The sequence below is a fragment of the Rhinatrema bivittatum genome, chromosome 11 (genome assembly GCF_901001135.1).
Source record: "Rhinatrema bivittatum chromosome 11, aRhiBiv1.1, whole genome shotgun sequence".
NCBI classification, from domain to species: domain Eukaryota; kingdom Metazoa; phylum Chordata; class Amphibia; order Gymnophiona; family Rhinatrematidae; genus Rhinatrema; species Rhinatrema bivittatum.
Window position 1 is genome coordinate 24,144,620 of NC_042625.1, and position 16,489 is coordinate 24,161,108.

Here is a 16,489-nt window from a genome sequence, read left to right on the forward strand (position 1 = left end):
ATTTTTGAAAGAGAATCTTTACCTTTCCTGGGGTACATCATTTCGAAACAAGGATTTCAAATGGATCCCGCCAAGTTAAAATGCATTCAAGAATGGCCTCAACCTAATGGATTACGGGCTCTTCAGTGATTCCTGGGCTTTGCCAACTACTATCGTAGTTTCATCCGGAACTTCTCTAAGTTAGCAGCTCCACTAACAGCCCTCACTCGCAAAGGGGCGAATATTAAGTCTTGGCCTGTCGAAGCAGAAGAGGCATTCCAAGCGTTAAAAGACTCGTTCCTTAAGAAACCTTGTCTTCGGCATCTGGACCCCAGACGCCCATTCATAGTCGAGGTGGACGCGTCAGCCGAAGGAGTAGGAGCTGTCTTAAGCCAAAACGATACCACTGGAGTTGCACATCCGTGTTCCTATTTCTCCAGAAAATTCTCTTCAGCGGAACATAATTACGCTATCGGCGACAAGGAGTTACTTGCAATAAAATTAGCCTTTGAAGAATGGCGGCAATGGTTGGAGGGTGCTCAACATCGCATCACAGTTTCCACGGACCATAAAAATCTCGTGTATCTTCAGCAAGCCCAACGCTTGAACCCACAGCAAGCTCGGTGGGCGATGTTTTTTACTCGCTTTGATTTCGAACTGTGATATCGACCAGCCGAAAAGAACATTAAGGCGGATGCTTTGTCCAGGTCCTTTGTTACTGAGGATACGGAGGAACCTATGCAATACATTATTGATCCAGCTCGTATCATCGTATCGACTACAGTTACCATCCCAGTTGGAAAAACCGTGGTTCCCAAACGACTACGTAATAAAGTACTGGCATGGGGGCATGACTCACAGTTTGCAGGACACCCAGGAAGAGCCCGGACACAAGCACTTCTTCAACAATATTACTGGTGGCCTGAGATGCGCAAGGATATTTGTGCTTATGTGGACTCTTGCCCCATCTGTGCGCAACATAAGATCCCAGTTGGGAAAAGCTGTGGACTTTTGCAACCGCTACCCATACCCAAGAAACCATGGACACACATTTCCACGGATTTTATTGTGGATCTTCCGCCTTCAGAGGGGAATACCGTGATATGAGTAGTAGTGGATCGTTTCTCAAAAATGGCCCACTTTATCCCACTACTCTCCCTCCCCATCTGCTCCTCGCTTAGCTCAGTTGTTCATGCTTCATATTTTTCGTCTACATGGTCTTCCGCAACACATTGCTTCAGATCGAGGACCACAGTTTACTGCTCGTTACTGGCTTAATCTTTGTAAGAAGCTCAGCATCTCTCTGGATTACACGACTGCGTTTCACCCACAAGCAAACGGTCAGGCGGAACGAACCAATCGCACCTTAAAACAATTTCTCCGTTTGTACGTCAATTCCCGTCAAGATGATTGGGCGACACTCCTAGCGTGGGCTGAGTTCTCTCATAATTCTCATCCTTGTGTTTCCAAAGGGGCATCCCCGTTCCAGATCGTGTTTGGCCGGCAACCCAGACCTCCATTGCCTTTGCCTTTGGCAGTACCTTCGCCTACAGCTCAACTCACGACTCTACAGTTGTGGCAGCTCTGGCTTCAGACCCAACACATGCTCCGCAAAGCAGCCAATACTGCTAGAATGTTTGCCGATAAGCATCGGCGACCTGCCCCACGATTTCGGCCAGGAGAGAAAGTGTGGCTTAGCACGAGACATATCCAGTTAAGAGTTCCTTCTATGCGATTGGCACCACGGTATATTGTACCGTTTCCGGTATTACGACAGCTTGGTCCTGTGAACTACCAACTGCGGTTGCCTACCACTTTGCGTATACATAACTCTTTCCACACCTCCCTTTTAAAACCTCTGGTTCTCACCTGGCCTCATCGAAAAGTTCCTGATGCTCCTCCACCTCGAGCAGAGGAGGATACGATATATCAAGTACGCTAAGTACTAGATGTCCGAAAACGGGGCAACATATGGGAGTACCTCCTAGCGTGGGAAGGATTTGGACCAGAAGAGAACTCGTGGGAACCTGCTAAGAACATCCTGGATAAAACTCTTCTTCAGAACTTTCACAATGAACATCCGAGTAAACCAAAGCCTTCTAGAGGGAGGCCTAGAGGAGGGGGTACTGTTACGACCGCCGGCCGCAGCAGCCCGCGACCGGGGCCAACTGTCATGGCCGCTGGCCACGGCGGTCCGCAGCCGGGTCCCAGCTCTTACCCGCGGCGTCGGGTCTCTGTTGAGGCTCCTGCAGGTGCAGGGAGCCTCCGACGACGTTCTCCGTGCGGCCTGTGCCGCTGCTCGGCTGGCTGCGGGGCTCTGCTTCCTGCGGCGACTCCGCCCCTTTTCCCCTCCTGCACTAGGGCTGCGCGTGCGGCTGAAGACAAGATTTAAAGGGGCCACGACAGGAAGTGTCGTGGCTCCCTTCTGAAGCACCTCCTCCAGGTTCCTGTATTTAAAGGCAAGGTCTGCCCCTCAGACCTTGCCTTGGTATTGAGGTTCCGACCTGTGTTCCTGGCTCCTGGTTCTTGGTTCTTCGTCCTGTTCTTCTTCCCTGCTCCGTAGATTGATTCTTGGCTCCTGACCCCTGGACTGGTGGACATGTCTTCTCCTGGCTTGATTCTGGTACGGCATTTGACCCTTCTGGCTTGACCCCGGTACGGCTTTGGACCCTTCTCCTGCCTTGACCCTGGACTGGACTCGGACCCCGCTGGTATATTGACTCCCGGACCGGTTTGGACTCTTCTTCGTCTTCGTCCTCAGACTGTCTTGACCTGCTGGAGGCGCCAGCCATCTGGAACCCACGACCTGCAGGAGGCGCCTGCATCCAGACTTTCTATAGTCTTCAGAGGAGTCGCCTAAGTCCCAGCGGCCGGACCCCTATGGGCTCCTCCTGGGGGGGGTCGCGTGCTTCCAGGGTGAAGACTTCCAGCAAGTCTCTTCAGTCGAAGAGGCCTCGCCCTTCGACGGTAGTCCGCTACCTCGATACAAGGGTCCACTTCCACAACATAGCCACTGGTTAGGAAAATGGCCACTCGTTAATTAACCATCCCTTTTCCTAACCTGACTACTGGCACTCTTTTTAAAAACTTTTTTTTTTTTTTAGAAAGTTCTAATTTTTCAGTTCCTCCGACTTAATATTGCCATGATATGACGTAGGAGGAACTACAGAAAAACAGTATTTTCTGCTTTTCTGTACACTTTTTGGGTTCTTCAAAAATTAACGCCTGCTCTGGGGCAGATGTTAATTTTGGAGAATAAAAATGTGCGTGTCGGGGCACACATTTTATTTTTTGCATCAGGGGGAATTGCTAATAGCCTCATCAACATGAATTTACATGTGATGAGCGCTATTAGCTACATGTGCGATTGGATGTTGTTACGGGCCCAACCCGCGGAGGTCTGCGGGCTGGCCCTTCACCTACCCCAGGACGTCTGGTGGTTGCTGCGGCATTCTTGTGGCCTAGTCAGGCCGGTAAAGTTTCTTCATGGCGTTCTCTCTGCAAGGGAGATGCGCCGACATCTGGACTGGCCCCGCCCCTAGGCACGCGTGCGGAGACCCAACTCTTAAAGGGGCCGGTGCGGGAAATATGCAGCACCTCCCAGGAGTGACGTCAGACGCTCCCAGGGTATTTAAACCCTGCACCAACTCCACTTCTGGCCTTGCAAGGAGGTTCACTCTTGTAGAGTTACTAGTTGCTGCTTCCGACTACTGGCTTCTGACTAGTGGCTTCTGACCTCTGCTTCTGCCCACTGGCTTCTGACTGCGGCTTCCAACTACTGGCTTATGACTTTGGCCCGTCCACTGGCTTCTGATTCTGGCTTTCGTCCACTGGTTCCTGACTCCAGCTTTCATCCAGGAGGCCTGTCCTAAGTCCAAGCGGTTCGGGTCCTCACAAGCTCCTCTTGGGGGAACCGTGGGCTTCCAGTGGTGAAGTTCCAGTTGGCCTCCTGGCTTCAGCTCTACTCTTCTCTATCCTCTGGAACTCTTCAGATACCGACCCATAGGAGACTGCACGTAAGTCCAAGCGGCTCGAGTCCTCACAGGCTCCTCCTGGGGGGACCTCGGGCTTCCAGTGGTGAAGATCCCTCCGGTCTCCTGTTCTGTGCCACCTCCCGGCTTCGACTTCCACTGTGGGTCTTTCCACGGTGTGTCATGATCTGTCCCAGCCGGCTCAAGGGTCCACGAATTCAACAGATGTGCGTTTTGAATGCGCTAACCCCTGTTTGGTTCGGGGGTTATGGACGCACATTGAGCTGTGAGCTGTCTGCAGTGCACGATATTGCATCAGCCTGAGTGTGAATAAATGGATTTGCTACTAAAACAGAGGATAGTGCAGTTTCTGGAATCATAAGATCCAAGGCAGCATGGTTTTACCCGATATAGGTTTGCCTATTTGCAGATAATACTAAAATCTGCAAAAGGGTAGATGCCCTGGAAAGTGCAGAAAATATGAGGAGAGATCTAGTGAACCTTGAGGAATGGTCTAGAGTCTGGCAGGTAAGATTTAATGTTAAAAACTGCGGAATCATGCATTTGGATTGCAAAAACCCATGGAGGTAGTTCAGTAGAGGAGTGAAGAGTTCTGTGCACAAAATAAGAACGGGTTCTGGGGGTGATCATATTTGATGATCTTAAGGTGGCTAAACAGGTAGATAAGGTGATTGTAAAAGACAACAAGGAGAGTGGGTACATAGGGAGAAGAATAGCCAGCAGGAAAAAGGAAGTGATACTGCCCTATGAGGCCGATATTCAGAAGCCATTTAGACGGATGGCTCCGATATTCAGAGCTAGCTGCTTAACTTATGTGGCTAACTCTGGTCACACCATATGGCTTTCCTAAAGTTAGCCAGATATACTTATTTGGCTAAGTTTAAGATAGCTGGGTATATTCCCCTTTAAGTTAGCCGGATATCTAAATCTGGCTAACTTAACTATCCGCCCCGTGGCTGAATATCGGCCCCTATACGTCTCTGGTAAGACCTCATTTGGAGTACGATGTCTAATTCTGGAGACTGCACCTTCAATAGGATATAAACCAGATGGAGTTGGTCCAGAGGTCACCTGTTAAAATAATGGTCTTCATCATTAAGCATATGGGGACAGACTTAAAGATCTTAATATGTGTACCCTGAAGGAAAGGTGAGATATGATAGAGACATTTAAATACCTCCAAGAAGTAAATGCCCGGCAGGCAGACCTCTTTCAACAGAAAGGAGGCTTTGGAACATGAGGTCACAGGATGAGGATTAAAGGGGATAGGAGAAATCTAAGGAAATATTTCTTTACAGACAAGTTGATGGACAATTGGAATACTCTCCCCGCAGAGGCAAGGATGGTATTACAAATTCAGTACAGAGAATCTCTGAAGGCGAGAGAGGGAACTATAAATCTGAGCAGGAGATGTGGATGGGGAGATATACTGAAGCCGATATTCAAAATTAACTGAGCTCCTAAATTTAGGCCCCTAAATTTGGTACCTCTTTTCAGTTGAACTTGGAGGCCTAAGTTTTCAGCTGAAAATTCATATAAATATGGGCCTGCTTTTCATTTTCCTAAATTTAGGCACCTAAATTAGGTGCCTGGTTCTGAAAATTAGTGCTAAACTCCTAACATTGTTTCCCCACTCTAATTCTGTCAACTTTTTAGGATCCTAAATTTGGGGGCCTAGTGAAACTATGAACTTAAATTTAGGGATTCAGCCCTAGCAGATTTTCAAAAGGGCCAATTTAGGCGCCTGACTCCAAAAGTTAGGAGCCTAAAGCCTTTGAAAGTGGAGCCCCTGATTTTTATCTGCCATCAGGTCCTCTGTTTCAGTGGGAGATGTGTGATTTGAGCTATAGCTAATCTGGTTCTGACACCTCTGGTCTAAGCACTGGGCTAGGCCTCATTCTGCTGTCTCCTTCGGTAATTCGTGTCAGTGCCAGGTCTGTTCTTATAGTTCTTCCTAATGTCTAATCCAAATCTCCCCCGCTGCAGTTTAAGCCCATTAGTTCTTAAAGCAGGGGATGGGCAGATCCAGTCCTGGAGTGTCTTAAACAGGCCTGGTTTTCAGGACATCTGCCATGTATTTCTGTATTTAAAGTTGTTTGTTTGCTTATAGCGGAATCCCATTCTAAGCAACGATTGTGCATATAGAGTACGGGCAGCGCCTGACAATATATCTCATGCATATTCATTATGGGTATGCTAAAAAACAGACCTGTTTCTGGCACTCCAGGACCTGGGTTGGTCACCCCTGGGATTAGTGCCTCCCAATGCCCCAAATCATCCTGCACAGTGCTGAATCTGCACAGAATTCCCTTCTCCACAGAATTTGGATGACCCTTGTTGTTCAATGAGAGAAGAGCACAAAGGGAGCAGTTGGTGTCCTCGTATGCAGCACTATCTTTCTTCCTCGACTCACTCTTCCTTGCCGGTCTTGCAGTTCCCTCTACCCCTTTGCTTGGACTGTGCTGGCACCAAGGCCAATACAAGTCCTCGTTTTTGCACCGTGCGACTCTTGGCGACCTTCAGCCACACAGCCCATACTTCCCACACTCCTCTCACAGTCTCATTGTCTCACGAGGACAGGGCAGGAGTACAGAGGACGAGCTGGGAATGGTGGTGGGGGGAGAGTAGTCTGCTTCCTCGTGGTTAGAGCCTTCGGTTGTCAGGGATTTTAATTTGGCAATCTGCAGAGCCCAGGAGATGCTGACGGCAGCACTGACTTCTTACAACTGCTGACATTTGTAGCAGCAACCTCTGCTTGGGCTTCATGGTTTGCCAAATTGAAATCTCTAAAATCCAGAAGCCTAGTTTTGGTAAACTCTTACAGAACTCTAGGGGCAATTCTGCATCTTTGAGAACTAACTCTCTTTCTGTATTATAGTGTCATTTTGACAAATAAATTATGCACAATTTAAAAATATTGGGCTCAGAAATGTTACTTTTTGGTACAGGGTTCCCCCAGGAGTACATCCCTTTATATTCCAGATTCCTATAACATTAAAAAATAACAATGATTATAAGAAAAGGATAATAAAGAAACAATACCTGCTACAAAGGGATAGACGAAGACAGAAAGTGCAGAAAAAAATCACGTACCTGTTTTTCTTGCCAGTTTAGTCTTGGCAAGATAGAGAGAAATCAGAAGGGGCATTGCAATATGCCTCATTCAGCTATCTGCAAGTCATCTGAAGCTCATCGTGGGCGGGCTGGAGTGCAAAGCCCCCAAAGCAGCAGCCATTACCCGAAGGCTCCTAGGTGCCTCATGGAGTTAGCCATCTGAATCCACCAGCACATGCTAACAAGGCCTGATGGTGTCCAGCGAAGCATCGGGTGACGTTTACCTTAAGTAGCATTTCCAGCTCCTTCACGGTTGTTCAAGATTCCTGTTCTTTTCATTCCAAAGATGTTCTTCAGGATCGCTAACACAAGAAGTGAATCTCTGTTCCGCATCAGTTGCTTGCAGGCCTGCAATCATGATTTTATGTTTATTGTTTGATGATTATTTATGGATGTAAAGTTATGACCCGGTTAGAATTGCAGATAGGCAGGATGTAAATATTTTAAATGAATAAATCACTGAAGGCTGCAGGATCACCCTTGAAACAGATTAATTGGATTTGGCCAAAACCTGGACTGGCATTAGGTTATTTGTTTGCTTCTGGTCTACTTGTTTTCACTATCCTCGCTTTCTTGGGATATTACAAATAGGAGGATGTAGTTAAGGTGTCTTTCTCATTTTGTCTTTCTTGCATGTGAGATGAGGTGTACATAATATGAGTAATCTCTTTTTTTTTTTAAATTTATTTTATTTTTTTATGTTTCTTTTTTTTCCTCTTTATTGAAGATGTTCAAAATTTTAAACATACATAATCACAAAAGAAAAAATTTAAGCAATCTTGTAACACAACATCCATAACAATTAGGGAAATTTCCAATCATTTTCTATGAAGTACAAGAAAATAATTGTGGGGGGCCATAATATTACTTAGACTTAATCAATAATATTACTAAGGAGAAGAGTGTGTTTCTATCTTTAATTTGGCCTTTTTATTAGTTGTTATCAGACTTTCTAGTCTCAATTTTATCAGCCAAAAACCTTTCTAAATGCATAGGGTCAGGGAATATGTATGTATGTATGTATTTATTTATTTATTTAACATTTTTCTATACCGACCTTCATGAATAAATTCAAATCAAATCGGTTTACATGTAACAAGGGGTAGAACTTAATCAACCATTTAACAAGAGGCAAAAGTTACATATAACAAGGAGGTAGTAACTTGTGGGGCCAAGTTAGCCGGAGGCAAAAGACAGCAAAACTGAATAAACTAAATAACCTTTTTTCCCCTGAAACTTCAAATAAAAAGTTGCCCCAATATCTAGGGCTTTTAGGGCTAGAAATGGTCTACGTCAGGCCTTTGTGGACCTAGAGATGTCAGGAAATACGTATATCCTTTGCCCACATTTCTAAAAAATGTCTCAAACACCTCATCTTTTTCTCTCTCGAGAGAAAAAGAATCAAATAATGTAGTTCTCTTATTTATAATGTCCAGAGACTCTTCAAGAAAAGATGAGATCCCTGGACTATGGTCTAGCTCTTCACCTTGTACAGCTCTATTTTGTACTGGGAAATAAAAAATCTTAGAGATACTAGGAATTTTATCTTCCTCATATGAAAGATTTTCTATTCAAAATTTTTTTAACGTTTCATATGGCGAGAGTAACCTTGTGATTGGAAAATTAACTATTCGTAGGTTTTTTTATCCTTAACATGTTTTCTACATTTTCCAATTCTTTATGCATTGATAAACTATCAACTGTATGTTGGTTCTCTGCATTCTGGATATTCTGAATATTTCCTATTGCACTTCTAACATTTGTTTCTAATTCTAATATTCTTTTCCCCTGATCCTCTATAGAACTTCTATTTGCATTTACAAGAGAAGAAAGGGAAGCATTAACTCGTGAGACATTGGTGTCTAATTTGACAAGCATTTTCCACACATCTCTCATCGTAATCTCTGAATCTTTCACATTCATCAGAATCTTACTAGCACCCCGCAGTGGGGACCCTTCTACAGTTCCTTGATGTTGTAATTCTACTGTGGATGTTACAACAGTTATGTTCTCAGAGAGCTCTCCCTCTCTCCTACTCACGTTACCCGGACTGTCCTCGATAGGTCCTTCCACTAGAGAGGCACTTGGAGGTTGTGGAGGTGCTGTTGGGCCATTGCACGGACTCAGAGACACTTCCATAGTGTCTCATATGCAGTCCGTCTGTGGCACATTCCTGCTGACATGAGCGTCCATGGGGCCGATGTTACTGGTAGTAGGTGAGGAGGTGAATAATTTTGCCTTCCGTTTGCTACCTATAAACTCCTCTTTTCCGATTAGCACCGATATCAAAAACAATGGAAAACAATCAAAGGCGGTCGACTGTGCGTCGCTCAGCCGCGGGCTTTTGAATCTCCCGCGGTCCTGCCTTGATGACGTGAGCTCACCCAGCTGTTTCCCTTCTCAGCCTCTCAGTCTTTCACCAGCAATCAGCTCCTCCAAAGTAAGCTCGGCAGGTTGGTTGTCAGACACCGCCTCTCCTGCACCGAGGTACCCCCCTTTTTTTTTTTTTAAATGTTTTTAAGCATTGTAATTGGTTCATTTTTTTGCCAGAATATCCCAGATCTGTTGATTTGATTTTTTTTTTTTGTTTTGATTTGATTTGTGGATTATTTGTGAATCAGAACCTAAAACAAACAAAAAGAAACATAAGCCAGGTTGGCAAAAAGCAGTAAAGGCTGCAGTGGCTGGTTCCTGGCCTTCCTGAGGAACTCCTCTAGTGATACGCAGCTTGAGGCTTAACCATTCTTGTTTGCCGTCGGTGAAATCTCCGTAACACTGTTGCTTTTGCTGTATGGTGCCCCAAAGCTTTGGCCAACGGGAAGTGGATTCCCCAGCTAAAAATCATTGCAATCATTCCTGCTTGTAGGAAAGGCTCTTCTCTAGGCTATGAATGTATCCCCTATTGGTGTAATTCACAACCTTTGTATTAGGACTTCAGGGGACACATTAAAATATTTCCTTTCTTGTACAGTCCCTTGGAGATTAACGGGTCTCACTCTAAACTGCCAAAGTATCTGTTAAGCTCCTTCCTGCATTTTAATAAATATTTTTAAATTGTTTCTCCCTCCTGCAAGTACTGCTATCTTTATTATTTTCAGTTCAACATTCAGTAGAGACCCTGCAATGTCATCGTCCAAATCCCTTCAGGGTCTATTTCTTGCTAACATAGTTTGACTTTATTATAAAAAGAAAGGAAGGTTTAGTGGAATTATCAAAGAACCGAGTGGGTTCTCATTTTCCTCTTCCTTTACCTCTTCTTTCTCCTTTGCTGTCACCTTTTGGATACTTTTGCAGGCTAAGTCAGTAGGTTTAAGAGAAAAGAATGAGCTCACTGCCATTATTGTTGTCTGATCCCTAGACATTGTTGTAATTTTAGGAGAACAGAATGAGCTCACTGCCATTATTGTTGTCTGCTCGCTAGACATTGTTGTAATTTTAGGAGAACAGGAGACCACTTCCATTATTGTTGTCTGCTCGCCAGACATTGTTGTAATTTTAGGAGAGCAGAAGGAGACCACTGCCATTATTGTTGTCTGCTCGCTAGACGTTGTAATTTTAGGAGAACAGAATGAGCCCACTGCCATTATTGTTGTCCGCTCACCAGACATTGTTGTAATTTTAGGAGAACAGAAGGAGACCACTGCCATTATTGTTGTCTGCTCGCTAGACATTGTTGTAATTTTACGAGTACAGAATGAGCCCACTGCCATTATTGTTGTCTGCTCACCAGACATTGTTGTAAGTGTAAGAGAACAGAATGAGCCCACTGCCATTATTGATGTCTGCTCACTAGACATTGTTGTAATTTTACGAGTACAGAATGAGCCCACTGCCATTATTGTTGTCTGCTCGCCAGACATTGTTGTAAGTGTAAGAGAACAGAATGAGCCCACTGCCATTATTGATGTCTGCTCACTAGACATTGTTGTAATTTTAGGAGAACAGAATGAGTCCACTGCCATTATTGTTGTCTGCTCGCTAGACATTGTTGTAATTTTAGGAGAACAGAAGGAGACCACATCCATTATTGTTGTCTGCTCGCCAGACATTGTTGTAAGTTTAGGAGAACAGAAGGAGACCACTGCCATTATTGTTGTCTGCTCGCCAGACATTGTTGTAATTTTAGGAGAACAGAATGAGCCCACTGCCATTATTGTTGTCTGCTCGCTAGACATTGTTGTAATTTTAGGAGAACAGAATGAGCTCACTGCCATTATTGTTGTCTGCTCGCTAGACATTGTTGTAATTTTAGGAGAACAGAAGGAGCCCACTGCCATTATTGTTGTCTGCTCGCTAGACATTGTTGTAATTTTAGGATAACAGAACGAGCTCACTGCCATTATTGTAGTCTGCTCGCTAGACATTGTTGTAATTTTAGGAGAACAGAATGAGTCCACTGCCATTATTGTTGTCTGCTCGCTAGACATTGTTGTAATTTTAGGAGAACAGAAGGAGACCACTTCCATTATTGTTGTCTGCTCGCCAGACATTGTTGTAATTTTAGGAGAACAGAATGAGTCCTCTGCCATTATTGTTGTCTGCTCGCTAGACATTGTTGTAAGTGTTACACTTGGTCCTTCTGGTTAGGAAGGACCAAGTGTAACAAGGACCTGAAGTGTACCAAGTGTACCAAGGACCTGAAACATCGCCATGTAATTCTCCCTGCAATAGTGACAGCAATGCCATCTTTTTGGGTTTCTGCACAGATCCTGTTCCTATGCTCGAAGCAGCAAGGGGTTTAGAAGAGCGCATCCGGCAGCTTCAATGCATCGATCCCGAGAATAAGGCAGTTAAGGATTTCGGCCGACACTGGAAAAAACATTCTGAGTTCCTCCTCAATTGCACAGGTACGGAAAATGCTCACCTGCACTCCTCGCACTATGAAAATACAGCCCCCCCCTCCCCCACCGGGTAGAAATGTTGCAGAGCTAGTGTCCCCATGCAAAGATGACTAGGCTTCACCTCTTTGGTTTAATGTAACCAAAATAAGAAGATGACACATGTAATTAGTTTTGTAAGGAATAAGTATCCTGGGTGCTCTCAGGGATGGATAAAATTGCTGAAACATTAATATTGCAAGCTGGCCTTCCCAGTTAATAAAGTAAAGAATGGTGAGGTATGTGTTTTTGTTTTATTAAAACTCTTTGTGCTATTATTTGGTATATCTGTAGCCATAAAATAGCAAAACTTAGAAACATGACCCCCCTCATTTTTAGTGATGATGATAATACATCTCCCTACGTTGGGCAGCAGGAAGAAGAGGGGAGAAGTTTTTATTGCATAGAAATGTGTTGTGCACAGAGAGCTGAACCGCTGCACATACCTGTAGGAATCTACAGGTGGGATGTGGGAGTCTCTGGCCGCCTTCAGGTCACATGTGGAGGATTTTTGTTTTTAACATTGCATTTACTGCTTTTCCAGTATACAAAAACAACATCAGATTCTATACCATAGAAAATTCAATTAGGAAGCAGCATAAAATGCAGCAATAAACAATATAAATCATCACGTTAAATTACAAAGAAAATAATCACATTAATCTTCAAAAGTCTTAATACATACCAAACCCAGACTACACTCAGACTCTCTTCCACAGTGGGAAAGCCAGAGCAACTTTTCAGCCATCTGTGCTGTATCTGCTCGGACACAGAGACTCTGTCGAAGAGCTTTGCATTCCTTAAAACCAGGAAACCACATGGTCTGAGAGAGGTATTTAATGACCAAAGACCTGGGTAACCTTTCTGTTTTACTTAGCACATGCCACACCCAAGGACAGAACTACTAAATCAAATTCCTGTCAGTAGTTTAATAATTTTAAATACATCTTAACAGCCTCCCAGGGGGACCGGATGCTGCTCCTCAGATTCCTCAGCTGGTCTCTTGCCCTTTTGACCCTCGCTTAGTCTCTACTGCCACCACCGTTGGCAACCTGGCCGCTCACCTTTGTGTAACTGGCACCTTGAGGCCAGTCAGCTGTCCTGCCACCTCCAGACCCACAGTTTTCCCCTCTGGGCTGGCAGAGGGAGGAGTGAGAAGAGGAGAAACACGCTGCCTGGCGTGTGTGGAGACGGCAGGCTGCTGCCGCCGTGGTTAGCCCTTGACACAGCACAGGTCAGCAACCCGAGGGACAGAGTGCTCACACTCCCCTCCTTCCAGCCCATCAATGCCTTTTATGGGAGCATGGCAAACAAACTCAGTTTTATTATATGGGCCAGTACCACCGAGGTTGTGGGTTTTTTTTTGGGGGGGGGGGGGGGGGGGGTTTGTGGGAGAGATTAATTTTGAGGGCAGTTTTCAAAAGCCATTCACCTGAGTAAGTACCAGATAAAAGGAAAGTGAAAACCAAGCACAGTGTCTGGAATTGTAGCTGTATTAGGAAGGAGGCGTTCCTGGGGCAGTGTTTGGGTGTAGGGAGGGAGGGGGAAATAATGCCCCTAGGTTGCATTTTCGAATGTACATGTGCTTTGTACCTTCTGGCAGCTGTCAAAGTGATAATACATGCATTTATTTCTTAGAAAATCTGGCCACACAAAGCTGGATAACTTTAGGGGTGTTCTGAAGCAGGCCTAAAGTTATCTGGCTTACTTAGCCGGTTATAGTTTAAAATCAGCTAAGTTATAGGGTCATTCATCAAAATACGTTATGGCGTTAATGCACACGATAACACGTTAATGCATGCGTTAATGCCTTAACGCAGGCGATAATAGCAATATCGCATGGCGTGAATGCAAATTTTGGGATGGGATGGGATTAGGGAGGAGTTTGGCGGGATTTATGAAAATGAGGGGCAATAGCGTACAGTTTTAATGCTGGAAATAACTACTCCTTTTTTCCTGGCGTTAAGCTGTGTGATATGACTGTAACGTGAGAAATTTATTGAATTACATTTTGGGGAAAGAGGGAGAGAGAGAGAGAGACTGAGACTATTTATAAGGCCTTCACTGTATGCAACTATTTATATGCTTATAGGAGGGGCAGCTAATAACTCGAGATGAGGTGTTGGTGCTGGTTTAGGGGGCAATTTTTCATGCAAGGTGAAATGTACGAACAGCACAGTACACCTTGGTGAAGATTTGACGTCATTTGGAGTGAGGAAAGTCTCACAAAGATGAAATTATGTACTATGTTATCTCACCCTAGCTTGATGGTACCCTGTTACAGAGTCCATCAAGCTAGGATGAGAGAATATAGTAGAAACGTCATCTTTGTGAGACTTTCCTCACTAAAAATGATGTCAAATCTTCACCAAGGTGTACTGTGCTGTTTGTACTTTTTACACTGCATGAAAAACTGGCCCCTAAACCGTAAACCACCACCAACACCTCACCTTGAGCTATTAGCTGCCCCTCCTATAGAGATATAAATACTCGACTACTATGAAGACCTTATAGATAGGCTCTCTCTCAGCGCGAGATGAAAAATATTGCAGGGTACGAAAGGTTTACCACACCATGCGATACTACATGTGCGACGCGCTATGTTACCGTGTGGTGCAGAAACTCTAAAAAATTACCCTAAACGCGGCCCTTTTTCTTATCGCAGGCGTTAGGCCTGCGATATAATAGCATTTTGATGAATCTAGGGGTTAGCCGGATAATTTAACCCCTCTTCAAAAGGCCCCGGGAATGCTTCCTTTTAATCCGGCTAGATTTTACAATCCAGCCAGATAAGGGGCTGAATCTACCAAACCTTGCCACTTAGATGGACAAGTTTGTTATCCATCTAAATGCTTTTGAAAATCGCTCCCTTTAAGATAGATTTCAAAAGTCCGGTGTGCGCATCAATTGGGGGAGGTGCGAAGAAGTCGGGCTAGTGTGCCGGCCATATTTTAAAAAGCGCCCAGATATGCGTATGTAAAACCCGCTGCTCACCCTATCCGAAAAGTTTCCAAAAAGGGGTGGGGCATGGGTGTTTTGGGGCCTGGCCAAGAGAGGTGTTTTTGGCCAGGTTCAGTCTTACAATGATTCTCTTCTTTCATTGCAAATCGACCACAAAGAATCACAATGGGTAAATTTCATTCTGACTGGTACACTACCAAAACAGGTGTACCTCAAGGCTCCGCACTTTCTGCCCTCTTATTCAATCTATACCTGTTACCACTATGCCGCCTTCTAGCTGGTTTAAGTTTAAACTTTAAAATATATGCAGACGATATACAATTTACAGTTCCTTTCACCGATTCCTGGTCTAAAACATTCTCTCTATTACAACTCTACCTATCAACAGTAAAAATATGGTTATCTCACAACAGGTTAAAATTAAACACAAACAAATCAGAGTTAATTTATCTTTCAACAGTACCAGACTCAATTCATCAGCCACCTCAAACCTTTACATTTGAGAGTCAATTTATCCCAATAAAATCTCATGTAAAGAATTTAGGAGTGACCATTGACTCCAGACTATCAATGACTGATAATATGTCAGGAATAGTAAAAAAAATCTTTTTTCAAAATACATATGTTGAAAAAACTCAAGCCGCCTCTACTACCAAACGATTTCCGTCTAGTTATTCAAGCTTTGATTCTTTCCACCTTAGATTACTGCAATTCATTATATCTTGGTCTAACTCAATCAACAATACAACCACAACTTGTACAAAACGTGACAGCTCGAATGTCATGTAATGTATCACGTAGAGACCATATCACACCTACATTACAATATTTACATTGGCTCCCGATATCGTATCGTACGACATATAAAATCTTATCCATGATTCATAACTTACTATATAATTCTAACTCCATCTGGTTATGTTCATTACTGAGAATATACAGGCCCACCAGACAGCTCCGTTCTCTAGACAAATGCACCTTGGAGATTCCTTCAGTAAGATCTGTCAGCCTAGCACTAACCCGAAAACACGCTTTCTCAGTAGCCGGTCCGACGTTATGGAACTCTCTCCCAGATCATATTCGACTAACAGCAAATCGTAGAGAATTCAAAAAATTGCTAAAACCTCACCTCTTCACACGTGCATATAATCTATAATAACGAACTATGTTCTCTGAACTCTAATTCTGCTAGCACAACTTAGCACTGTAATGTAAATGTATTGTATTTTAATTGATGTAAGTTACAATATTGTGTATGTTTTTACCTTGTAAACCGCCTAGATGGATAGGCTTCTACCCCACTGTGCGGTCTATAAAAACTTTTAAATAAATAAATAAAAACATTCCACGCCCCAGCATGCATTGAGGTCCCCTGCCACGTGACTACTTCTGCTCTGGATGAGGTGTAAGTCACAAAATAAAAGGACCGAGCCATTTCTGAGGGATGTAAAGGATCTGGGCCACCTGGGGAGAGTGTAGGCTATCAAACTAGGGGAGAGGGTTTGGGGGACCTGGGCTGTTAACCGGGCAAGCTGGTGAAACGGCAATGGCATGGGCGCTCGCCCC

The 16,489-nt window shown here is 44.2% G+C and overlaps 1 protein-coding gene across 2 annotated transcripts in view; it reads left to right on the top strand.

Annotated features, from left to right (window-relative positions):
- CUX2 (cut like homeobox 2) overlaps positions 1-16,489 on the top strand; it is a 382,795-nt gene that overhangs the window by 305,701 nt on the left and 60,605 nt on the right. For both annotated transcript variants that reach the window (XM_029620055.1, XM_029620054.1), the window contains exon 5: positions 11,792-11,932. In XM_029620055.1, coding sequence (XP_029475915.1) covers positions 11,792-11,932 — 141 coding nt within the window. The remainder of the gene's footprint in view (positions 1-11,791; positions 11,933-16,489) is intronic.